Below are 25,721 nucleotides of genomic sequence, written 5' to 3' on the forward strand. Positions count from 1 at the left end.
GTCTAAGTTTCTTGTGTCTGTAATTAGTAGATGAGCAGGAGAGTAGAACTTCAGAAGACAATAAATTAGACTTAATCAGTTTTAGTTTTTTTAGAAACTCGTTAATCTACCCCCAAAACTTTAACAATTTTGCACACTCCCAGAAAACATGAGTGTGATGACCCGGAGAGCTATGACAGCGCCAACAGGAGCTATCGTCTAACAGGCCTAACTGAGTCAGTCTGGCAGGAGTTAAGTGCCACCTAGTCAAAATCATTCTGTGCCTTTTTTTATCCTCACATACCTTTGATCATTGTGGCTAAAGAGTTCCATTTTAACCTCATCAGTCCACTGGACTTGTTTCCAAATTGCATCAGGCTTGTTTAGATGTTCTTTTCCATATTTCTAACACTGAATTTTATGGTGAGGACGCAGGAGAGGTTTTCTTTTGATAACTCTTCAATGAAGGCCATATTTGTGCAACTGTCTCTGAATAGTAGAACAATGCACTACAACTCCAGAGTCTGCTAAATCTTTGAGGGTTTTTTGCAGTCAAGCGGGGGTTCTGATTTGCTTCTCTAGCAATCTTATTTTCAGCTCTCAATGAAATTTTGCTCAGTCTTCCATACCTTATCTTGACCTCCACTGTTCCTGTTAATTGCCATCGTTTAATTACATTTCAAACTGAGGAAACGGCAACTTGAAAACGCTTTGCTATCTTCTTATAGCCTTCTCTTGCTTTGTGGGCCTCCACCGTTTTCATTTTCAGAGTGCTAGGCAGCTGCTTAGAAGAACCCATGGCTGCTGCTTTTTGGTGCAAGGTCAGAGGAAGCTGGAGATTTATAAAGCTGGGAAATTTGCATCACCTAGCCTTTCCTAGCAATGATAGTGAACAAGACATAACTAACAGGCTAATTAAGTTCTGAAACCTTGGTCAAAGTCATCTGAGCACACAAATCTACAAGGGTGCTCAAACTTTTGCATAGACCTATTTTCCATTTTGTAATTTTTAAAATGTAAAAAAACAACAATATATATTTCTTTTTTTGCCTAAAATACAAGAGGAAAAGTGTCATCTTTAACTTTAGGGGTTTTAGAGATCATTTCCCCTTCAACTTAATTAACTGTTCACAATAACACTAATTTTGAACAGGGGTGTTCAAACTTTTACATGCCACTGTATATATTCTAATAAATTAGTCAAATATAATTAGCAATTAGGAGCTAACTAATATTTAAGCAATCATTAAGCATGTCAAGCATCATGAATAAGGGGGCTTAGTTACTCAAAAATTCACAATCATTTGTTCAATGGCTACACTAAAGAGATTGTCCAGAATAGCAAAAAAAAAATCACGCTTGCCCAAGTGGGTGTCTGGGTTTGCAGTCCAAAAAATATATATTAAAAAAAAGACAATCAAATCATTTCTGGAAAGAGTTTATTACAGATCAGGTTTGTACAAACAAGGACGGATGATGTACAGGTCAATGAACAAAAGCTGAGCTGCCCAGCTCCAAGAAAACAAGCTACATGTCATACAGTAATGTTCAGATACATTTTAGCAAAGACTTGCTCTTTAGTCAAGGCTCAGATCAACGCTGACAACTATAACCTGAGCAGAATTGTATGGGACCAGGTATTATATACACACACACGTATAATCTCTCCCAAAATGCCAATCTCTGGTTTGTTCTTGACTTTGTTGAGATGTATAAAGACACTTGCGGAGTGTTAATTACTGGCATTTCCCAGGTCATCTTCTTTGTAACATATATAACCTTACAGCCCAATTAAGGCCTTGGCTACATTGTAACTTTTTGTACTGAATGATTTTAACTATTTAACTACAGCTACAGTCCGAAGGAATACATAGAGTTGTATGCATGTGCGTGAACTGCAGCTGCTTTACAGTATATGGTTAAAATTAATCAGCAGCGCTACAAAACGTTTGTAGTGTAGTCTAGGGATAAAGATGAGGGTACATTAGAGTGTGCAGTCTTGTAAGGATTTCCCAATTTGCAGCAAGTGGCAAGGCTAGATTGTGCAATGCCTGTCCTGGCAGAACGGTCTTTACTCCGTTTTCCCTTCTTCCTTCTGTTTTTGAAATTTCTGTTGAACAACTCTGAGGGTAGTGAAGAAATTCCCCATGAAGTGGACAAGGAATGGCATTCCGCACATAATAACCTGCAAATAAAAGTTACATCAGGATCACAACACATTAGGAGACCTTGAATATGAAGGAGGGTTAGTCCATTGATCTCTTTCTCTCTCTCTTGTATGGAAGAACAGAGATAGAGCAGTTAAAGGGACCTGTCACCCCCAAAATCGAAGATGAGCTAAGCCCACCAGCATCAGGGGCTTATCTACAGCATTCTGTAATGCTGTAGATAAGCCCCCCGATGTATCCTGAAAGATGAGAAAAAGAGGTTAGATTATACTCACCCAGGGGCGGTCCAGCTGTGGTCCGGTCCGATAGGCATCGTGGTCTGGGGCCTTCCATCTTCTTGCGATGACGTCCTCTTCTTGTAGTCACGCTGTGGCTCTGGCCCAGTTGAGAGCAGAGCAAAGTACTGCAGTGCGCAGGCGTCGGGAAAGGTCAGAGAGGCCCGGCGCCTGCGCACTGCAGTACTTTGCTCTGTGCCGGAGCCGCAGCGTGAAGACAAGAAGAGGACGTCATCGTAAGAAGATGGGAGGCCCCGGACCGCAATACCCATTGTACCAGGACCGCCCCTGGATGAGTATAATCTAACCTCTTTTTCTCATCTTTCAGGTTACATCGGGGGCTTATTTACAGCATTCCAGAATGCTGTAGATAAGCCCCTGATGCTGGTGAGCTTAGCTCATCTTCGATTTTGGGGGTGACAGGTTCCATTTAATATAAAAGCCCCGACAAGTATACAGAATTTGGTGCAGAATGTTATATAATGTGTACTCCTTATTTTAAGAATAAATCACGCATTGATTTGTAACTATATATGCATCATGCAAAAAAGGTAGAAACAAAGTGTAGCAGGCACAATGCATTTTGTCTATCAGAGTTAAAAACCGGATGGTAAAATTACAGAAGGTTTCATTTATAGCAGACATGGATATAAAGCAGCAACGGAGGATTACACACCTTAGGGTAATAAGACATAGGTAGTAGGGTACGTTACCTGCCATTCCTTGCAGTCTGGATGACCGGCTAGTTGAAACAGGGTAACAGCGTTATATAGCTGCCAGAACTGCAATATAAACACAGCATAGCCATTACAACCAGCATAGTCTTCTATCTCTACCACTGGTTCAGAGGCCAGCAGACATTAAATCAATTTTTGTATCACTATAAAAAAAAATTAAACCCATTATAGGAGATTCCCTGGACACAACAGAGGACCCTTATACAAGACTAGATGGTGGCCCGATTCTAACGCATCGGGTATTCTAGAATATGTATGTATGTATATAGCAGCCACATAGTATATAGCACAGGCCACGTTGTGATATATATATATATTTCTATCATATAGATCTCACTTACATGTATACTCATATATATACTCACAGCTAATATATACAATGTATTCAATGGCTTAAAATGGCTGACATAAACGGATATAAGCCAGAGAGACTGTATGGGGTTTTCCAGGCAAAAGCGGAACAGCACCAGATGTATTAAGTGCTGATCAGATGTCTCAACTTTGTCCTAGATGCAGAGAGCTACATTTTAGTTGCTTAATCAGCATTCATATGTGCATTAATCACAATATTCTATATATATTTAGATAACCAATAACAAAGGAGCTAGACAATATGGTAATTAACTAACCACCCCTAACCACTCCTTTCTATATGCAATTATAAAACTATGTATGTACAATAAATCATCAGTATTGATGGAATGCTTTTCTATCACAATGGTGTGCAGTCTCATTCTTGATGAGCGCTCAAAATACGCAGTCTTATTGGGAACGGCTGCAGCAACCACAGTGTTCCAGGAAGATGGGACTGTCACAGTGTTCCAGGAAGATGGGACTGTAACACTTTCTTCATCCCTGACCCAAGAAGAATCATGCTGGCGGCCCTACAAGAACCTCAAACAATCGACGGAGGCCTACCCAAGGAGGTACTGGACGTAGTACCAGAAAGTCTATGGTCTAAGGGACCCCAGGACGGGGGAAAACCTCAAGTTGCCCCAGTGTGGGTATCACTCAAGCCAGGCACTCCATATCCTCGTAAGGCCCAGTATCCCCTGCCCATTGCCCAGAGTCAAGCTGCCTCTGGTCAACTGACGGTCTACCTGGAAATAGAAATCATTGTTCCTTGCACATCGCCTTGCAATACCCCGCTTTTTATGGTCAAGAAAAAGACTGTAAAAGGAGAGCCAGCCAAATTCAGAATGGTACATGACCTGAGAGATATGAATGACACCACGGTGTATGAAACTCCAATTGTGCCGAATCCGCACACTCTGCTCTCAAATGTGCCTTCCACAGCAAAAGTGTTCACAGTGACCGACCTGGCTAATGCTTTCTCCAGTGTTCACTTCATCCAGAAGACCAGTACCTGTTTGCCTCAACGAACCAGGGGGGACAGAACACGTGGACAGTGATGCCACAGCAGGCCCAGAACAGCCCTTCACAGTTCAGCAAAGCAATGTCCACAGTCCTCACCAACTGGGTCACAGAACATGCAGAAGTAACCCTGCTACAATAGGTGGACAATCTACTCCTTTGTGCATGTGTAAAGCCCATTCCTTTTCTCCCCTACTCTACCTGGCGGAGCAGCACTGCAAGGTCTTAAAGAACCAAGTCCAGTGGTGTCTGAAGCAAGTTACGTTCCAGAGACACTGTATTGCTCACCAGACGAAACATCTGACAGATAACCGGAAGACCACAGTGGAGAAGATGGTTCCTCCAACAACTCCAAAGGCATTACAGGCCTTCCTTGGTCTAGTTTCGTATTGCAGAGCCTGGATCCCTGATGCCTCCGTCCTAATGCAGCCTCTGTATGATTGCGTCAACGTAACCCCGTTCCTCCTGACAGATGCAGCCTTCAGCTCGTTCAAGAAGTTAAAAGGCTCTGTAGTCTCAGCGCCAGCACTAGGCCTACCTGACTACGAGAAGCCATTTCGTCTCTGCCTGATGGAAAAAGAAGGCCTTGTGTTGTGAATTCTGTTATCGAACTCCCTCCTGTGGTCATGAATGGTACTTCGGCGAGTTCTGTCCATGGACTCCCTCTGGTGGCTGTGAGTGGAGCTGCTGCTTCTGAGGTTCCTTCCACAGGTGACGTAGTTTATTCTTTGGCTGGCTGCTCTATTTAACTCCACTCAGATCGTTACTCCATGCCAGCTGTCAATGTTCTTGTACTGGTTCAGTTCGCTCTTGGATCTTTCTGGTGACCTGTCTACTCCAGCAGAAGCTAAGTCCCTGCTAGTTAATTATTTGTTCATTGTTTTCTTGTCCAGCTTGCTATCATGATTTTGCCTTGCTAGCTGGAAGCTCTGGGATGCAGAGTGGCACCTCCGCACCGTGAGTCGGTGCGGAGGTCTTTTTGCACACTCTGCGTGGTCTTTTTGTAGTTTTTTGTGCTGACCGCAAAGATACCTTTCCTATCCTCAGTCTGTTTAGTAAGTCTGGCCTCCCTTTGCTGAAACCTGTTTCATTTCTGTGTTTGTGACTTCATCTTTACTCACAGTCAATATATGTGGGGGGCTGCCTTTTCCTTTGGGGAATTTTTCTGAGGCAAGGTAGGCTTTATTTTCTATCTCTAGGGCTAGTTAGCTCTTAGGCCGTGAAGAGGAGTCTAGGCAGTGTTAGGTACGCTCCACGGCTATTTCTAGTTGTGTGATAGGATTAGGGGTTGCGGTAAGCAGAGCTCCCACTTCCCAGAGCTTGTCTTGTGTGAGTTTAACCATCAGGTCGTTCCGGGTGCTCCTAACCACCAGGTCCATAACAGCCTTGATACTGGAGTCCTGATGCAGCTTCAGGGGGGAAAGCAGGCACCTTTGGGCTACTTTTCAGCTTGCTTGGATCCAGTTGCAAGGGAAGCCCCTCCTGCATGAGAGCAGCATTTGCAGCACACGCCCTCCTGGACAAGACTGCTGACATCATTCTTGGATATCCATTGGAAATCCTGGCTCCGCATGACATCTCAGCAATCATTAACCAAACCGAGCCAAAACATCTTTCCACCGCCAGGCATCTTCGCCTCCAGTGCTCTCTACTCCTGCCCGACAATGTCACCATCTTCAGATGCACAGTCCTCAACCTGTCCACTCTACTCCCACTCCCAAGGGGGGATACAGATATGGACCCTCAGATCAAGATTCTGATAAAAATCTGCATGATACCTTCCGCAGGGATCTGGATATGCTCCGGATGGGTGACCATGATTGCTTCAGCATCATGCAACAGGAAACAGCAGGACTACCCAAGGTGGCAGAAGAGCCACTGACCCACCCAGAGTTGATCCTCTATGTGGATGGCTCCAGATTTGCAGATGATGAAGGAAGATTCCACACGGGATGTGCAGTGACCAGCAATCAAGAGATCCCATGGTCCAGAAGTCTGCCGCCTAGTCTGTCAGCCCAGGAAGCAGAACTGATAGCGCTGACGAAGGCTTGCCAGATTGCAGAAGACAAAACTGTGAACATATATACAACGATTCAAGGTACTCACATGGCATAGCGCACGACTTTGGACCCCTCTGGACTGCAAGAGACTTCAACACAGCAAATGGAACAACCGTGAAGCATCATGGAGCCATCAAGGACCTGCTGGATGCACTCCACCTTCCAAAAATGGTGGCAGTACTAAAAGTCAAAGCACATGGAAAATTGAATACAGTAGAGGCACGGGGCAACAACATGGCGGATATGGCAGCCAAGAAGCAGCCAAAGGAAGACAATATGGAGAAGTGGGAGAGGTCGTAGAGCCGGACAGCGACTACATGACGACTGAAGAAACCTGACCAGATGACGTCCTGGGATCTGCTCAAGAAGCTGCAAGAGCAAGCCCCAAAAGGACAAGAAGGAATGCTGGATGCGGAAGGGAGCAACACACAAGAAGAAGGAAGGGTATACGCAATGGATTACAAACCCTGTTTACCCCGAAACATGTACCCTATGGTGGTCCAGTGGGCACATGGGCCCACACACAGATCAAAGACACAGATGAATGATCTGATTGGTGCTTACTGGTTCGCTCCAGGGATCTCCACCCTAACAGCCAAATTCACTAGCAGCTGTCTGACCTGCGGCAAATGCAACCCTGGAAGAATGGAGAAAGTTCCCACAAATCATCTTACCTGACCACTGTACCCCTTCCAGAGGATCCAGATAGACCACATCCAGATGCCGCCAAGTGGAGGATTCGAATATGTCCTTGTGGTCGTGGACGTGTTCTCAGGATGGCCAGAAGCTTTCCCAGTGAGGAACCAGTCAGCAAAGACTACTGCAAAGAAGCTACTCTCAGAGATGAGATATGCAGATATGGGGTCCCAGAAGTGATAGAGAGTGACCAGGGACCCGCATTCACAGCAAATCTCACACGGGAGATCTGGTCAGCAGTAGGGGCAGATTTAGGCCTATGTACTCCCTACAATCCCCAGAGTAGCGAGAAAGTAGAAATACTGAATGGGACACTTAAGAACAGGATGTTGAAAGTTGCCCAAGAGACAAACAATCCATGGCAGGAGACATTCCCAATCACAATACTTAGTGTTAGGCACACTCCCAGAGGCCCAGGAAAGCTGTCACCATATGAAATTTTGTTTGGGTCTAGTCCCAGGTTAGGGGTATTCTTTCCCTCAGCAGCTGACTATGCAATATGATACTTTGTCTGCTTATGTAATTGAACTCACCAAGAAACTTGCTAATATCCATTCTCGAGTTTTTTCTTCATTGCCAGATCCAGATTCAGTGTCTCGTACGCACTTCTTGAAGCCAGGAGACTGGGTGTTGGTGAAAAAAGTTTGTAAGGAGAATACAACTCGATCCCAGATTTGATGGTCCTTTCCAAGTGCCACTGATGACACCAACCTCTGTGAAGCTGGAGGGAAGACCCACTTGGATCCACGCATCGCATTGCAAGAAAGCTCCCCTACCAGAGGATGACACCCAAGCCAGAATGATGTTGTGGATGCCCTGCCTGACCAAATATATGACCTACCTGATAAAGAATGCACTACACATGCTATTGACTAAGAGACTGATTTCAACGAACCCCCGTTAGATACAGATCTCCTGACTGCCCATTTGCAAAAAGTCTGTGCGGAGTGGGGCATATGCGCTAGGCATACGTCAGTTCACCGGCAGCATAAAAGAGTAGCAGCGCTTTGGGACAGGAGGCTAGGATTAGGGCAAGTGATATCTAAGGGGGCTTGTGATAGAAATATATATATCATATAGATCTCACTTGCATGTATACTCATATATACTCACAGCGAATATATACAATACATTCAATGGCTTATAATGGCTGACATAAACGAATATAAGCCAGAGAGACTGTATGGGGTTTTCCAGGCAAAAGCGGAACAGCACCAAATGTATTAAGTGCTGATCAGATGTCTCAACTTTGTCCTAGATGCAGAGAGCTACATTTTAGTTGCTTAATCAGCATTCATATGTGCATTAATCACAATATTCTATATATATTTAGATAACCAATAACAAAGGAGCTAGACAATATGGTAATTAACTAACCACCCCTAAACCACTCCTTTGTATATGCAATTATAAAACTATGTATGTACAATAAATAATCAGTATTGATGGAATGCTTTTCTATCACAATGGTGTGCAGTCTCATTCTTGATGAGCGCTCAAAATACGCAGTCTTATTGGGAACGGCCGCAGCACACTCAGGGATAGATTTATCCAAACCAAATTTCCATAACAACGTAGTATATAGGAGTACTACGTGGCCTGTGGTATATACCATGTGGCTGCTATATACATACATATTGTAGAATACCCAATGCATTAATATAGGCCACGCAGTAAATCACACAGCCCACGTAGTATATAACACAGCCCACATAGTATATAGCAGCCACATAGTATATAGCAGCCACGCAGTATATAACGGTCCACGTAGTATGTAACACAGCCCACGTAATATATAGCACAGCCCACATAGTATCTAACAGTGGCCACATAATATATAGCACTCAGTATAGAACACAGCCGCGTAGTATATAATATTGCCCACGTAGTATATAGCAGCCAAGTAGTATATAACGCAACCCACACAGTATAGAACACAGCCCACATAGTATCTAACACTGGCCAGGTAGTATGTAGCAGCCACGCAGTATCCAACACAGCCCACGTAGTATTTAGCAGTGTGGGCACCATATCCCTGTTAAAAAAAGAATTAAAATAAAAAATAGTTATATACTCACCCGCCGGGATCCAGCGTAGATCCAGCGAACATCTGGCGATGCGCGCGTGGCTGCCGCCATCTTGCGTTCCCAGGATGCATTGCGAAATTACCCAGATCACTTAGCGGTCTTACGAGACCGCTAAGTCTTCTGGGCAATTTCGCGATGCATCTCTGGGAACGGAAGCTGGCGGCAGGCGCGAGCATCGTAGGACTACGGAAGGTGAGAATAGCAGGTTTTTTTTTTTTATTATTATTATTTTTAACATTAGATCTTTTTACTATTGATGCTGCATAGGCAGCATCAAATTGTAAAAACTTGGTCACACAGGGTTAAAAGCGGCGGTAACGGAGTGAGTTACCCGCGGCATAACGCGGTCAGTTACCGCTGGCATTAACCCTGTGTGAGCCGCGACTGGAGAGGAGTATGGAGCGGGCACTGACTGCGGGGAGTATGGAGCGGGCACCGGGCACTGACTGCAGGGGAGTAGGGAGGGACTAATCGGACTGTGGCCGTCGCTGATTGGTCGCGGCAGCCATGACAGGCAGCTGGCGAGACCAATCAGCGACTTGAATTTCCATGACAGACAGAGGCCGCGACCAATGAATATCCGTGACAGACAGAAAGACAGAAGGACAGACCGAAGTGACCCTTAGACAATTATATAGTAGATTTTTCTGTGAATCTATGATTTCCATTAACAACTCTATGGAGACTTATACAGCATGGCAGTAATTATCAGGAAAGGAGACAAAAGAACTCTTTACAGAACTCTGAAGCCTGTGATACAATGTGGAAAATACATATTGCCTTAAATGCAATGGTAAAATAGGACTCATCTCTAAGCCATCTTTTGAGAGGGGCATGTCACCCTCATATTGATCATAGAAGCATGGCTTCATCAGAAATCGTAAATAAAACAAAAAGAGCAAACGCTCTTAGCAGGCTATCCGACCCACGCTGTGAACAGGTAATTAAAGTATATGCTGTATATCCAACCATGTGTTGGGATCAGATGTGTATATACTATGATTTCACTGGGTAGAGCACAATAACCGGCCTAGTAGCGAAAGCAACTGTGGCCTCCTCCATCAATCAGTCAATTGTGTGATTGTCCTGATGATTGGGGGCAGTGGAGTGTTGTTTGCGACACATCATATACATACAGTATCCTGTGGAACAAGCCACTATATTTTTCTATCGGACTAATATGGATGAAATTGGAGGCGTAAGAAGGTACAGTTGATACCACATGCACCTCCATGTAAGCCATAATCATACTATGTAATAACAGGTCCATAATATGGCAGGATACAATAGTTCTTCGCCTAACTTTCCAACTATGCATACCTACTGGATAGCAGTATTTGGGTTAAGCCGCATTCATACATCACTGATTATTCTCATAAGTAAAATCAGTGTTTGCTCTGTGTGTCAGTTTTTACCATCAGAGTTTCACAGTGATTTTTTCATATGAAAAACTTACTGTATTCTTTGGACCACAAGACACACCCCAAATTTTAAGGAGAAAAATGGGGGAAAAAAATAATGAGTGAAATAGGTGTCCGTCTTACAGTCCGAGTTTAGCTTACCTGGGGGGGGGAAGGCGGGGTTAGGCAGCTGTGGTGAAGCGTGGTCACAGGTGGTGTTTAAAAATGCATTGCTGCGAGTCCCATCCCAGGCTGGTAGAAGGGTTGTTCAGCGGTGTGGGGGCTCCACTGACATTTTGTGAAAGCCCAGAGTCCCTGCAGTTTCATGGTTTCAATGCAGTGGAAAATTTCCACCGGAAGCAGCGCATGCGCAGATTTCGGTCTTGGGAGCCAGGATCTTAATCTGTGCATGCGCCGCCTCCGGTGCCCATCTTACTGGATGAAACCATGGTAGTGCGGGGGCTATGGGCTTTCACAAAATGTCGGCAGAGCACCTGAACACCCAACTCCAACCACCCTGGGACTCACAGAACTGCCGAACACCACCTCCTCCTAGCCCTGGACCTGCAGCATAGCCCAGCTCCTGCCTAAGCCACCCACCACCTTCCCTAGTAAGCTACATTTGGTCTATGAGATGAACCCCCATTTTCTCCCCAAACTTGGGGGGATGGTAGGGGGGCAGTGAGTGAGTCTTATAGTCCAAAAATACAGTAATTGCAAATCATCTCCTATTCGTTGCAATGTTAAGAGAAAATAAATACATTTTAAAAAGCCTTCTTTCAGACAGTCCCATGGGCCGCTTAGACTTGCATTGCTGATTTTTACCCTCGGTACAAAAATTGGACATGACTCCGATTTTCTTAAACGAACCACTCGTTTCGAGTTAAAAAAAACAAAAAACTAGACATAAGAACAGCCAATAGACAATTAAAGCACTCGTACCCATCTGTGAAAAATAGAATTAGACTTACTGGTAATGTGGTCTCTAATAACCCATCACGACAGCACACCGGAGGATGTTACCCGTGTTCTAGTAGGGGCAGGAAATTCCAAAGAGGCTAAATAACCCCTCCCACATCCTCCCCTCGGTATTATAATAAAAGGACCACTGGAGTATGAATGCTTCAAATTATATATTATTCTCCTTATCTGAGTAATGCAAAATAAATAAGTAAAGGGAAGGAATTACCTCTGCTGTCGTGGTGGGTTATTAGAAACCTAATTACCACTAAGTCTAATTCTATTTTCTCTAATGACAGCACACCGAAGCAGTACCCAAGAGTAATGTTAGGGAGAGATAATAACCTGGAGAACTTTTCCCCCAAAGGCCAAGTCTTGACAGACATCAGGTCTGACAGATACCGCTCTAGTAGAATGAGCCGTGTATTTTTCTGGACTTGGAAGGCTGTAGATGTGATATGCCTCAGATTGCTCTCTTGATCCAGTTGGTGATTGTGGATCTGGAAGTTTTCTTCTTCCCCTTATTCTGACCTTGAAGATGAACAAACAGGTTTTGGGCCTTCTTTACTATCTTCAGGAAATGGAAAATAGTAGGAACCGTTTTCCATACGTCCAGAGTGTGGAAATCCTCTTCCTCCTTATTCCTTGGATCTTGAAAGAAAGGAGGGAAGAATTATCTCCTGGGACCTGTGGAACTCGACCACTTTAGAAAGGAATGACGGGTCTAGTTGCAGAATAAGCCGGTCCTCTAGGACTCTCAAGTAGGGCTCATTGACAGAGAGCCTGTAACGCTCCCACTCTCCTGGCTGTAGTTATGGCTACAAGAAAGGCTGTTTTTTAGGAGAGTCTGTCCACATCTATAGATGATAAGGGATCTAAGGGTAGTAGTGTGAGCCCGTTTAGAACAATATAGAGGTCCCAGGAAGGGACTACATTTGTAATCCTTGGACCTAGGAAAGATGCTGCAGTCATAAATCTTTTTACCTATGGGTGGTCGGTTAGCGTCTGGTCGAAGTAGGAACTTAGAGCTGCCACATGGACTTTGAGGGTGGTAGGTTTGAGGCTCTCCCCTAGCCCTTCTTGCAGGAAATCCAGGATCCATGTGACATTTGGTTGGCGCAGGTCAGGTTGTTCGGGTGCACTCCATGAGATGAAGGTCTTCCATATCTTCTGGTATATGGCATTTGTCACTGGTTTCCTGCTTTTTTGTAGCATTCTAATAACCATTTTCGACAACCCACTAGTCTTCATGATTGAGAATTCAGAAGCAAGGCAGTGAGATGAAGCTTCTTGGAATCCAGTTGATGGATTGGTCCCAGATGAAGGAGGCTTCTGATCTGGGGTAGTGCTACAGGTCCGTCTATACTTAAGATTGTCAGGTTGAAGAACCAGCTCCTTGTGGGCCAGAATGGCGCCAAATTGAAGTTCACAGAAGAGAAAACATGCCCTTGGGGATATATTTACAAATTCACAGAAGAATCCCCAAAATTCAAAAGAAAAATTAACTTTTATTAATCCAATTTATAAAACGACCACATATGTGCACTACTTAAACCATCACCACAACAACAGCGTAGTATAGGAAAGGCCAGGGTGGTGCCAGGCCCTACACTCCACTAAACGCACCCTATCTATCAGCGGAGGTTGGCACCCTATCACCTGCGTATTGGCGCCCCCGCTCCTCGTCGATTCTCCCTGCTACCCCTGCTGGGCCCTGAAGCTGGACAGCGAGGCAGCCATGGTTTTCTTCGCCCCTCCACATCTGCATGGAGAGATAGCGTCACATGGACGCTAGTTCCAATCAGATCTGGGGGGGTGGTGACAAAGTGGTCACCTGGGCTAAAGTACAAGTCCCCTTGTACCTGCAGGTCGTGTGAAATTTCAGTTAACCCTTTCACCCGACCTGCAGGAACGCGATCCCGCCATGACGCATACGCTGCGTAACAGGTCGGATTGGCACAGACTTTCATGAGGCAGCGTATGCGTCATAGGTCAGGAAGGGGTTAAATAGCTTTCAGGTCCTCATGTCTCGTACTTTCCTGGTGATGAAGGTGAGCTACTGTTGTCATGTTTTCCAAGTATCTTCATAAGGGTATTCTGGATTAGAGCTATTGTGGTTCTGAGTACCGCCTCTAATGCCTTTAGCTCTCTGAAGTTTGAGGACTGTTGGCTTATCCCATCTGACCAGAGTCCCTGGAATACATGCTGCAAAACCATGGCTTTCCATTCTTTCCTGCTGGTGTCTACCTTTACAGTGACCAAGGGGTTCTGTGTCCCGTGGACAATTTTGTCCAAGGTTTTTTTTATTTTATCCACCAAGTTAACGAGGCTTTTACCCGAGGTGGTATTGGGATCTTCATGGGACTCCGGCAATCCGTCTGGTATGTGCCTGGGCCCACGCTACCATCTGGATGCAGGATGTCATGGATCTGAGAACTGACATGGCACACCTTATTGACACTACCTTCATGCATTGTAGTATCTTTACCCTTGTACAAAAAGGATGTTTGACTGAGAATCTAGCAAAACTCGCAGAAAAGTCTTCGTTGTTGCGGGAACTATGTCTGATTTCTTGTGGTTCACCAACCAATCTAGTGATGACCAGATCTGACCTGTTATCCCTAGGTGTTCCTGGAGTATTGGTACTGAAGGAGCCACCAGCAGAAGATCATTGAGGTATGGAACTATGCACATGTGTTTTACCTCTGAAGTATGCCATGATTTCGGCCATAATCTTTGTGAAGATCCGTGGTGCAGATGATATCCCGAACAGGAGGACATTGAACTGATAATGTACTGTACTGTCTGTTCTCCCTGAACAATTGCAAACCTTAGGAATCTTTGATAAGTAGGATAAGGGTACCGTCACACAGTGGCACTTTTGTCGCTACGACGGTACGATTCGTGACGTTCCAGTGATATCCATACGATATCGCTGTGTCTGACACGCAGCAGCGATCAGGGATCCTGCTGAGAATTGTACGTCGTAGCAGATCGTTTGGAACATTCTTTCGTCGCTGGATCTCCCGCTGTCATCGCTATATCGGTGTGTGTGCTGTGTGTGCTGTGCTTTCACTTTACGGCCGGCAGTCAGTGAGTGCGGGAAGCAGACGGCAAGGGACAGACACCGGAATGTAAGTATGTACTGTTTGTTTTTTTTTACGCTGGTAACCAGGGTAAACATCGGGTTACTAAGCGCGGTCCTGCGCTTAGTAACCCGATGTTTACCCTGGTTACACGGGGACCTCGGCATCGTTGGTCGCTGGAGAGCTGTCTGTGTGACAGCTCTCCAGCGACCACACTACGACTTACCAACGATCACGGCCAGGTCGTATCGCTGGTCGTGATCGTTGGTAAATCGTATAGTGTGATGGTACCCTAAATTGGGATGTGCTAGTATGCATCCTGTAGATCGATTGTTGCCATGACGAAATCTTGCCCTTATCAGAGGTACCGCTGACCTGATTCCATCTTGAATCTCCTGTATACAATTTATCAGTTTAAAGGTTTCAAGATGATTATAACCCGATGATATCCGTTTGGCTTCCTTATCAGGAAGAGATTGGAATAATGTCCTCCATTTCTTTCCCCTTCTGGGACTATGGATACTACTTCTTAGGATAATAGACCTCTCACTCCTGCTATCAAGGTGGATTGCAGCTCCGGTGAGAAGAGTCGCGTCGTCTTCAGTTTCCTTGGGAGATACGAGGCAAATTCTATCTATTAGTCCAAGGGTCTAAACATACCTTGTGCCATTGAGGAAGGAATTTTGAGATGTGACCCCCTACTATATTGATGTCATGGTATATTTTGTATCTGAGACTGAAGAAAAAGATTTCTGCCTTTTCCCCCTGTTGGGTAGTTCTAGGGACCTGACTTGCTTTTCCCTTTGTATTGAGGAGTAGGTTCCTCAGGGGGTTAAAAGGATTTCTTCCTAGTATTTCTAGGTTCTGGCAAGGTCTTTTTCTTATCCGAAGCCTTTCCTAGCAGGTCGTCAAGGGCAGGACTGAACATGCATTTCCCTTTAAAGGGGATAGAGCATAACTTCATCTTCAAAGTTACGTCCCCGCTCCAAAATCTTAGCCAGAGTGCTCGTCTTACAGAATTCGACAATCCTGATGACCTTGCTGCCACCCTTAGGCTGGGTTCACATTGCATTAGTGGCAGTCCGCTAACGGAATCCGTTACATAGCGCCACTAACGCAATGTAACAGATCCGTTAGCGCACCCATTGACTGAATGTATCTAACACAACGCCAACGTATGCCATTTTTGGCATGCGTTAGCGATGTCCCGTTATTTCCTGACGGACCTCGAACGCTGCTTGCAGCATTTTTGGGTCCGTTCTCGCTAGCGCAGATCGGGCATCTGCGCTAGCAGGATCGCTAAACGCAATCCCATTTTTTTTTTTAAATTCGTTTATTAATTACAGGACAGATCATACACACATTTGCTTGTATACATCATTATCCATTAGTTAGTTACAGAAAATTACCATACATAGCCATGTATAAAATATTAAAGATAATAAACTGTGTATGTTAATCATTAACATCTTATTTGAACCTTAACTACATTAACTTCTAATAAAGCCTCTAAAACTAACATAACATAGTGCCTCTTGCAGGAGAGTTCTAAATAGACTCCGCCCTGTGAGTGAATAGTGTCTGTATAATCATATACCCTTTTTTTATGCGTATACTGAGTTATCTTGACCTAAACAGTATGACAGGATGAGTATCATCTTCCCCATATCTTCTCAAATGTGGCTGGACAACCCCTGTTTTGATACAGCGTCCGCTCATATGGAATAATTGAGTTCACTAAGTCAATCCATGCTCTAAGAGATGGACAGGAACCTCCCATCCAACGCATTGCGAACACCTTTCGTGCCATAAATAGTGATTCTCTCAGAAAGATTCCCGTGTGGTGATCCCATGTCTCTGCCTCCCACACCCCAAACAGGCATACCAGTGGCTCAAGTGGAACAGGGATCGACACCAAGGATGTCAATAGTTCCGTTACCTCTCTCCAAAACTGAAAAACAACAGGACATTTCCATATCATATGAATGAAATCTGCGTCACTGGAATGACACCTCAAGCAGTCTGATGAATGAAGACGGCCCATTTTAAATAGACGAGTCGGGGTCAAATAGGATTGATATATAATATACAGTTGGGTCATCCTATTATTGATTGATGGGGAGACCTTAGTTGGGGATTCCAAGATTTCATCCCATTCTTCTCCTAGTGTATCTGGAAGTAGCCTCCCCCATTTTCCCTTAATTAAATCTAAGGTGGATTCTTCGCCTATGGATAACATATAGGTATATAAAGAGGAGATGAGTCCCTGAGGCCCTTGTGATTTGAGAATTCCTATTAATGGTAAAGTTGAAATAGTTCTACCTGCACCCGTATGCCGTACATATGATTGGAAAGCAGATCTTAATTGTAAATAGCGGAAAAATTGAGATCTCGGTATATTGTGAGTATTTTGTAATTGTTCAAAAGAAACAAAAATTCCTTGGCTATGTATATCACTCACTGTGAGGACACCATACGATATCCAAAATTCAGTAGATGGATGGCCTAATTGTTGTGAATTCTGTGGCTGAATTCACTCCTGTGGTCACAAGTGGTACTGCAGCTTCTGAGCTTCCTCCCTCAGGTGTTCTGGTGAGCTCGTTAACTGCTTCATTACTTAACTCCGCCTGATGCTGCTATCCTTGCTCCTTGTCAATGTTTCAGTGTTGGATCTGAGCTTCTCCTGATTGTTCCTGTGACCTGCTGCTCTGTATAGCTAAGTGCTTTTTGCTTTTTTTGTTGCTTTTTTTCTGTCCAGCTTGTCTTTTGTTTTGCTGGAAGCTCCGAGACGCAAAGGGTGTACCGCCGTGCCGTTAGTTCGGCACGGTGGGTTTTTTTTGCCCCCTTTGCGTGGTTTTGCTTTAGGGTTTTTTGTAGACTGCAAAGTTCGCTTTACTGTCCTCGCTCTGTCCTAGAATATCGGGCCCCACTTTGCTGAATCTATTTCATCCCTACGTTTTGTCTTTTCATCTTACTCACAGTCATTATATGTGGGGGGCTGCCTTTTCCTTTGGGGAATTTCTCTGGGGCAAGTCAGGCCTATTTTTCTATCTTCAGGCTAGCTAGTTTCTTAGGCTGTGCCGAGTTGCCTAGGTAGTTGTTAGGCGCAATCCACAGCCGCTTTTAGTTGTGTTTAGGATAGGATCAGGTGTGCAGTCTACAGAGTTTCCACGTCTCAGAGCTCGTTCTTGTATTTTTGGGTATTTGTCAGAACACTGTGTGCGCTCTGATCGCTAAGCACACTGTGTTTCTGGATTGCCTTCATAACACCTGTCATTAGCAAACATAACAGTACAAGGAGCCTAACTAATGATTCTCAATAGAGGGAAAGAAAAAGTTCTGACATCATTTCTTTTTTTTTTCTGCTCTGTGTTCACTTTTTTTTTTTCCCCTAGACATTTGGGTGATTCTGGACACAGGTGGACATGGATATTCAGGGTCTGTGCTCTTCAATGGATAATCTCGTTATAAATGTACAAAAAATTCAAGATACTATTGATCAGAAATCTATGTTAGAACCAAGAATTCCTATTCCTGATTTGTTTTTTGGAGATAGAACTAAGTTTCTAAGTTTCAAAAATAATTGTAAGCTATTTCTGGCCTTGAAACCTCATTCTTCTGGTAATCCTATTCAACAGGTTTTGATTATTATTTCTTTTTTGCGCGGCGACCCTCAAGACTGGGCATTTTCTCTTGCGCCAGGAGACCCTGCATTGAGTAGTGTCGATGCGTTTTTCCTGGCGCTCGGATTGCTGTACGATGAGCCTAATTCAGTGGATCAGACTGAGAAAAATTTGCTGGCTTTGTGTCAGGGTCAGGATGAGATAGAAGTATATTGTCAGAAATTTAGGAAATGGTCAGTACTCACTCAGTGGAATGAATCTGCGCTGGCAGCTTTGTTCAGAAAGGGTCTCTCTGAGGCTCTTAAGGATGTCATGGTGGGATTTCCTATGCCTGCTGGTTTGAATGAGTCTTTGTCTTTGGCCATTCAGATCGGTCGACGCTTGCGCGAGCGTAAATCTGTGCACCATTTGGCGGTACTGCCTGAGGTTAAACCTGAGCCTATGCAGTGCGATAGGACTATGACTAGAGTTGAACGGCAGGAATACAGACGTCTGAATGGTCTGTGTTTCTACTGTGGTGATTCCACTCATGCTATTTCTGATTGTCCTAAGCGCACTAAGCGGTCCGCTAGGTCTGCCGTCATTGGTACTGTACAGTCCAAATTCCTTCTGTCCATTACCTTGATATGCTCTTTGTCGTCGTTTTCTGTCATGGCGTTTGTGGATTCGGGCGCTGCCCTGAATCTGATGGATTTGGATTATGCTAAACGTTGTGGGTTTTTCTTGGAGCCTTTGCGGTGTCCTATTCCATTGAGAGGAATTGATGCTACACCTTTGGCCAAGAATAAACCTCAATACTGGGCCCAGCTGACCATGTGCATGGCTCCTGCACATCAGGAAGTTATTCGCTTTCTGGTGTTGCATAATCTGCATGATGTGGTCGTGTTGGGGTTGCCATGGCTACAAACCCATAATCCAGTATTGGATTGGAATTCCATGTCGGTATCCAGCTGGGGTTGTCAGGGGGTACATGGTGATGTTCCATTTTTGTCGATTTCGTCATCCACCCCTTCTGAGGTCCCAGAGTTCTTGTCTGATTATCAGCATGTATTTGAAGAGCCCAAGTCCGATGCTCTACCTCCGCATAGGGATTGTGATTGTGCTATCAATTTGATTCCTGGTAGTAAATTCCCTAAAGGTCGATTATTTAATTTATCCGTGCCCGAACACGCCGCTATGCGCAGTTATGTGAAGGAATCCCTGGAGAAGGGACATATTCGCCCATCGTCATCACCACTGGGAGCAGGGTTCTTCTTTGTAGCCAAGAAGGATGGTTCGCTGAGACCGTGTATTGATTACCGCCTTCTTAATAAGATCACTGTTAAATTTCAGTATCCCTTGCCATTGTTATCTGACTTGTTTGCTCGGATTAAGGGGGCTAGTTGGTTCACTAAGATAGATCTTCGTGGTGCGTATAATCTGGTGAGAATCAGGCAAGGAGATGAATGGAAAACTGCATTCAATACGCCCGAGGGTCATTTTGAGTATCTAGTGATGCCGTTCGGACTTGCCAATGCTCCATCTGTGTTTCAGTCTTTTATGCATGACATCTTCCGTGAGTATCTGGATAAATTCCTGATTGTTTACTTGGATGACATTTTGATCTTCTCAGATGATTGGGAGTCTCATGTGAAGCAGGTCAGAATGGTTTTTCAGGTCCTGCGTGCTAACTCTTTGTTTGTGAAGGGATCAAAGTGTCTCTTCGGTGTGCAGAAAGTTTCATTTTTGGGGTTTATCTTTACCCCTTCTACTATCGAGATGGATCCAGTTAAGGTCCAAGCCATCCAGGATTGGATTCAGCCGACATCTCTGAAAAGTCTGCAAAAGTTCCTGGGCTTTGCTAATTTTTATCGTCGCTTCATCTGTAATTTTTCTAGCATTGCCAAACCATTGACCGATTTGACCAAGAAGGGTGCTGATTTGGTTAATTGGTCTTCTGCTGCTGTGGAAGCTTTTCAGGAGTTGAAGCGTCGTTTTTGTTCTGCCCCTGTGTTGTGTCAGCCAGATGTTTCTCTTCCGTTCCAGGTCGAGGTTGATGCTTCTGAGATTGGAGCAGGGGCGGTTTTGTCACAGAGAGGTTCTGATTGCTCAGTGATGAAACCATGTGCTTTCTTTTCCAGGAAGTTTTCGCCCGCTGAGCGTAATTATGATGTGGGCAATCGAGAGTTGCTGGCCATGAAGTGGGCATTCGAGGAGTGGCGTCATTGGCTTGAAGGAGCTAAGCATCGCGTGGTGGTATTGACTGATCATAAGAACTTGACTTATCTCGAGTCTGCCAAGCGCTTGAATCCTAGACAGGCCCGTTGGTCGTTATTTTTTGCCCGCTTCGACTTTGTGATTTCGTACCTTCCGGGCTCTAAAAATGTGAAGGCGGATGCTCTGTCTAGGAGTTTTGTGCCCGACTCTCCGGGTTTATCTGAGCCAGCGGGTATCCTCAAGGAAGGAGTCATTGTGTCTGCCAACTCCCCTGATTTGCGGCGGGTGCTGCAAAAATTTCAGGCGAATAAACCTGATCGTTGTCCAGCAGAGAAACTGTTCGTCCCTGATAGGTGGACTAATAAACTTATCTCTGAACTTCATTGTTCGGTGTTGGCTGGTCATCCTGGAATCTTTGGTACCAGAGAGTTAGTGGCTAGATCCTTCTGGTGGCCATCTCTGTCACGGGATGTACGTACTTTTGTGCAGTCCTGTGGGATTTGTGCTAGGGCTAAGCCCTGCTGTTCTCATGCCAGTGGGTTGTTTTTGCCCTTGCCGGTCCCAAAGAGGCCTTGGACACATATTTCGATGGATTTCATTTCTGACCTTCCCGTTTCTCAAAAGATGTCAGTCATTTGGGTGGTCTGTGATCGCTTTTCTAAAATGGTCCATCTGGTGCCCTTGGCTAAATTGCCTTCCTCCTCTGATTTGGTACCTTTGTTCTTTCAGCATGTGGTTCGGTTGCATGGCATTCCTGAGAATATTGTTTCTGACAGAGGTTCCCAGTTTGTTTCAAGGTTTTGGCGAGCCTTTTGTGGTAGGATGGGCATTGACCTATCCTTTTCCTCGGCTTTCCATCCTCAGACTAATGGCCAGACCGAACGAACCAATCAGACCTTGGAAACATATCTGAGATGTTTTGTTTCTGCAGACCAGGATGATTGGGTGTCCTTTTTGCCGTTGGCTGAGTTCGCCCTTAATAATCGGGCCAGCTCGGCTACCTTGGTTTCTCCATTTTTTTGCAATTCTGGGTTCCATCCTCGTTTCTCTTCAGGACAGGTTGAGTCTTCGGACTGTCCTGGTGTGGATTCTGTGGTGGATAGGTTGCAGCAGATCTGGACTCAGGTAGTGGACAATTTGATCTTGTCCCAGGAGAAAGCTCAACTTTTCGCTAATCGCAGACGCCGTGTGGGTCCCCGACTTCGTGTTGGGGATCTGGTTTGGTTATCTTCTCGTCATATTCCTATGAAGGTTTCCTCTCCTAAATTTAAACCTCGTTTTATTGGTCCGTATAGGATTTCTGAGGTTCTCAATCCTGTGTCTTTTCGTTTGACCCTCCCAGACTCCTTTTCCATACATAATGTATTCCATAGGTCGTTGTTGCGGAGATACGTGGCACCTATGGTTCCATCTGTTGAGCCTCCTGCCCCGGTTTTGGTGGAGGGGGAATTGGAGTATATTGTGGAGAAGATTTTGGATTCTCGTGTTTCTAGACGGAAACTCCAGTATCTGGTTAAATGGAAGGGTTATGCTCAGGAAGATAATTCCTGGGTTTTTGCCTCTGATGTTCATGCTTCCGATCTTGTTCATGCCTTTCATGCGGCTCATCCTGGTCGGCCTGGGGGCTCTGGTGAGGGTTCGGTGACCCCTCCTCAAGGGGGGGGGGGTACTGTTGTGAATTCTGTGGCTGAATTCACTCCTGTGGTCACAAGTGGTACTGCAGCTTCTGAGCTTCCTCCCTCAGGTGTTCTGGTGAGCTCGTTAACTGCTTCATTACTTAACTCCGCCTGATGCTGCTATCCTTGCTCCTTGTCAATGTTTCAGTGTTGGATCTGAGCTTCTCCTGATTGTTCCTGTGACCTGCTGCTCTGTATAGCTAAGTGCTTTTTGCTTTTTTTGTTGCTTTTTTTCTGTCCAGCTTGTCTTTTGTTTTGCTGGAAGCTCTGAGACGCAAAGGGTGTACCGCCGTGCCGTTAGTTCGGCACGGTGGTTTTTTTTTTGCCCCCTTTGCGTGGTTTTGCTTTAGGGTTTTTTGTAGACTGCAAAGTTCGCTTTACTGTCCTCGCTCTGTCCTAGAATATCGGGCCCCACTTTGCTGAATCTATTTCATCCCTACGTTTTGTCTTTTCATCTTCCTCACAGTCATTATATGTGGGGGGCTGCCTTTTCCTTTGGGGAATTTCTCTGGGGCAAGTCAGGCCTATTTTTCTATCTTCAGGCTAGCTAGTTTCTTAGGCTGTGCCGAGTTGCCTAGGTAGTTGTTAGGCGCAATCCACAGCCGCTTTTAGTTGTGTTTAGGATAGGATCAGGTGTGCAGTCTACAGAGTTTCCACGTCTCAGAGCTCGTTCTTGTATTTTTGGGTATTTGTCAGATCACTGTGTGCGCTCTGATCGCTAAGCACACTGTGTTTCTGGATTGCCTTCATAACACCTGTCATTAGCAAACATAACACCTAATAATCCCGGGAAATAGCTATTGTTCCACAGTGGCATTTCGGCTGCTATATCAACAAATTTTGTAACTTTTTTAATTTGCCTCTATATCGATCGAGCCAATCGGAGCAAAGGAAGCAAACGAGGGACAGTAATTTTCTCCATTTCCAAAAAACCCAGCGGGCAATCAATCTGAGCTGAATGTAATACATGGCTTTCAGATTTGGGAAGAGACTCCCCGGGCATCCACTTATTTATCATTTTAGCCTGCCCAGCAAGGTAGTACAGATAGAAGTCCGGCAAGGCCGCCCCACCCCCCTGTTTGGGTCTCTGCAGAATGGATAATTTAAGTCTAGGCCTAGCCTTCCCCCATATGAAGGATGTGGTAAGGGAATTCAGGGTTGCAAAGAAAGATTTAGGTATTAAAACGGCACTATGTTGAAGACAATAGCTCAATTTTGGGAGTAATATCATTTTGATCAGGTTAATACGACCAGCCACAGATAGCGGGAGCTTGTCCCAGGTAGCAAATTTAGATTTAACCACGTCCAATAGTGGATATATATTGAGATGCACATCTTGGTGACTGCACTGAGACATATGTATTCCAAGGTATTTAAAATTGGAGACAATGGGCAGCAGCGAGAGGGTTTCAAGGCATGGTATTGGGGTATGGGAGAGAGGCATCAAAGCAGATTTATCCCAATTTATATATAGACCAGAAAATTTACTAAATTTATCAATCATCGTTATTACTTTTGGTAATGTATCTTCTGTCTGGTCCATAAACACCACCATATCGTCTGCATAAAGACCAATAATGTCCACCCGATCAGCAATATGTATCCCTTTAATGTCTACAGAGGACCTCATCCGTATTGCCAGGGCTTCTATAGCCAAGGCAAATAGAGCTGGGGAGAGAGGGCATCCCTGGCGAGTTCCCCTATGCAAGGAAAATGGTGCAGATATAGAACCGTTTACCACCATACGTGCCCCAGGTTTCGCATATAGTGTACCTATCCCTTTTAGAAATTTATTCCCAAACCCATATTTCCGTAGGCATGCAGTTAAAAAGGACCACTCAAGGGAGTCAAAAGCCTTAGCTGCATCCAACGAAGCTAATGCCCACTTATTGTCCGGCTCTAATGAACTATATTGAATGACCGATTGCACTCTCCTAATATTAATAGAGGTATTTTTCCCTTTTCCCGGGCATAAAGCCAGTTTGATCTGGGTGTATGAGATCTAGTATGATCGCATTCAATCTAGTAGCCAGAATTTTAGTGAAAATTTTGTAGTCCACATTCACTAAAGAAATTGGTTTATATGATCCACAATCCAGAGGATCCTTCCCCTCCTTCTTAAGCACGATAATATTAGCATCATAAAACGATTCGGGTACCGATTCTCCCTCCCATATTCCCCTTAGTACCTTCAGCAATATAGGTGCTAATTTATCACGATATTTTCTATAAAATTCAATGGGAAATCCATCAGGTCCCGGGGCCTTCCCGGTGGCCATATCTGCTATAGCATGTTCTACCTCTTCAAGAACGCAATCCTCATTTTTGTACATTGCGTTAGCGCAGTCAGTTAGCGTATGCGCTAAACGGATTGCACTAACGCAATCTGAACCTAGCCTTACACATTCTGCAGAGGTTTCTGCTAGGAACACTTGCTTTCTGGAGGAGAGGTAGAGAAGCCAGAATGTCTTTCCTAGGGAGTACCTGTAGACAGGTGTTCTTCCAGCTGTCCTAGCCAACGGTACATAGACTGAGCAACACAGATAGATATGGCGTTGATGTTCAGTAAGGCCGCTGAGGTCTAACATGATTTCCTTAACAGACCATCCATCACGCGTTCCAGAGTGCCCTTCAATTTTGAGGAATCCTCAAATGGCAGTGTAGTTTTTTCTGGCTACCTCCGCAATCTGGATGTCAATCTTAGGGATCTCTGATCAGCATGAAGCCATCTCATCGTCTATGGGGAACTTGTCCTTCAATTCAGCGGCAGTTGTCAGCCTTTTTCTGGGGACTCACACTCCTCTAGCACTATATCCCAAATGTTCTTATGAATAGGAAACACCTGTTTTTTCCTTGATCGGGGACCACCGAACATTTCTTCCTGCACTGTCTGGGAAGTTCTCTCCTCCTCAACTTCCATAGTCCTCCTTACCACCATAAGGAGTTTTTCTATACTTTCTGAGGAGAAATAGTATCTCTCCTGTTGGGAGGCTTCTGGGTCCAGAGTTAATTTGCCTTCCTCCAGAAGATGTTCTGGAATTGATATTTCACCCTGAGAGTCATCATCCCCTTCCTCCTCCAGGTTAAGCTTTTTAGATCCTGGGGGAATACTGGGAGAGGGTGTGGGCTGGGAAAAGGCAGCCAGGGAGGTTTTTATCTCCTGGAGGATTAGACCTTTAATCTCTTCCATTAAGGAAAGTTGTTCTTCCATGATGACTTTCTCAGTGCACTCTTTACATAATGTCTTTTTTATGTGAAGAACCCAGCTTTTTTGTACAGACTGCACATTTACGTGAAGTCTTAGATTTGATTCCTGGTGCAGGTTCCTTGTCCCCCTGACAGGAAGGAGACAGAATAGTAAAACATTTGCACTTGCACACAGGAAATGGACACCCAGTGGCAAA

The 25,721-nt window shown here is 44.7% G+C and overlaps 1 protein-coding gene across 1 annotated transcript in view; it reads right to left on the reverse strand.

Moving 5' to 3' along the window:
• Nucleotides 1-1,401: 1,401 nt before the first annotated feature.
• The window catches only part of TMEM120A (transmembrane protein 120A), an 87,306-nt gene continuing 62,986 nt past the window's right edge, over nt 1,402-25,721 (reverse strand). Inside the window, exons 11-12 of the mRNA XM_069757280.1 lie at nt 3,136-3,204; nt 1,402-2,164 (exon numbers count right to left, since the gene is read on the reverse strand). Coding sequence (XP_069613381.1) covers nt 2,051-2,164; nt 3,136-3,204 — 183 coding nt within the window. The 3' untranslated portion in view covers nt 1,402-2,050. The remainder of the gene's footprint in view (nt 2,165-3,135; nt 3,205-25,721) is intronic.

Source organism: Ranitomeya imitator, chromosome 3, assembly GCF_032444005.1.
Source record: "Ranitomeya imitator isolate aRanImi1 chromosome 3, aRanImi1.pri, whole genome shotgun sequence".
Lineage (NCBI taxonomy): Eukaryota > Metazoa > Chordata > Amphibia > Anura > Dendrobatidae > Ranitomeya > Ranitomeya imitator.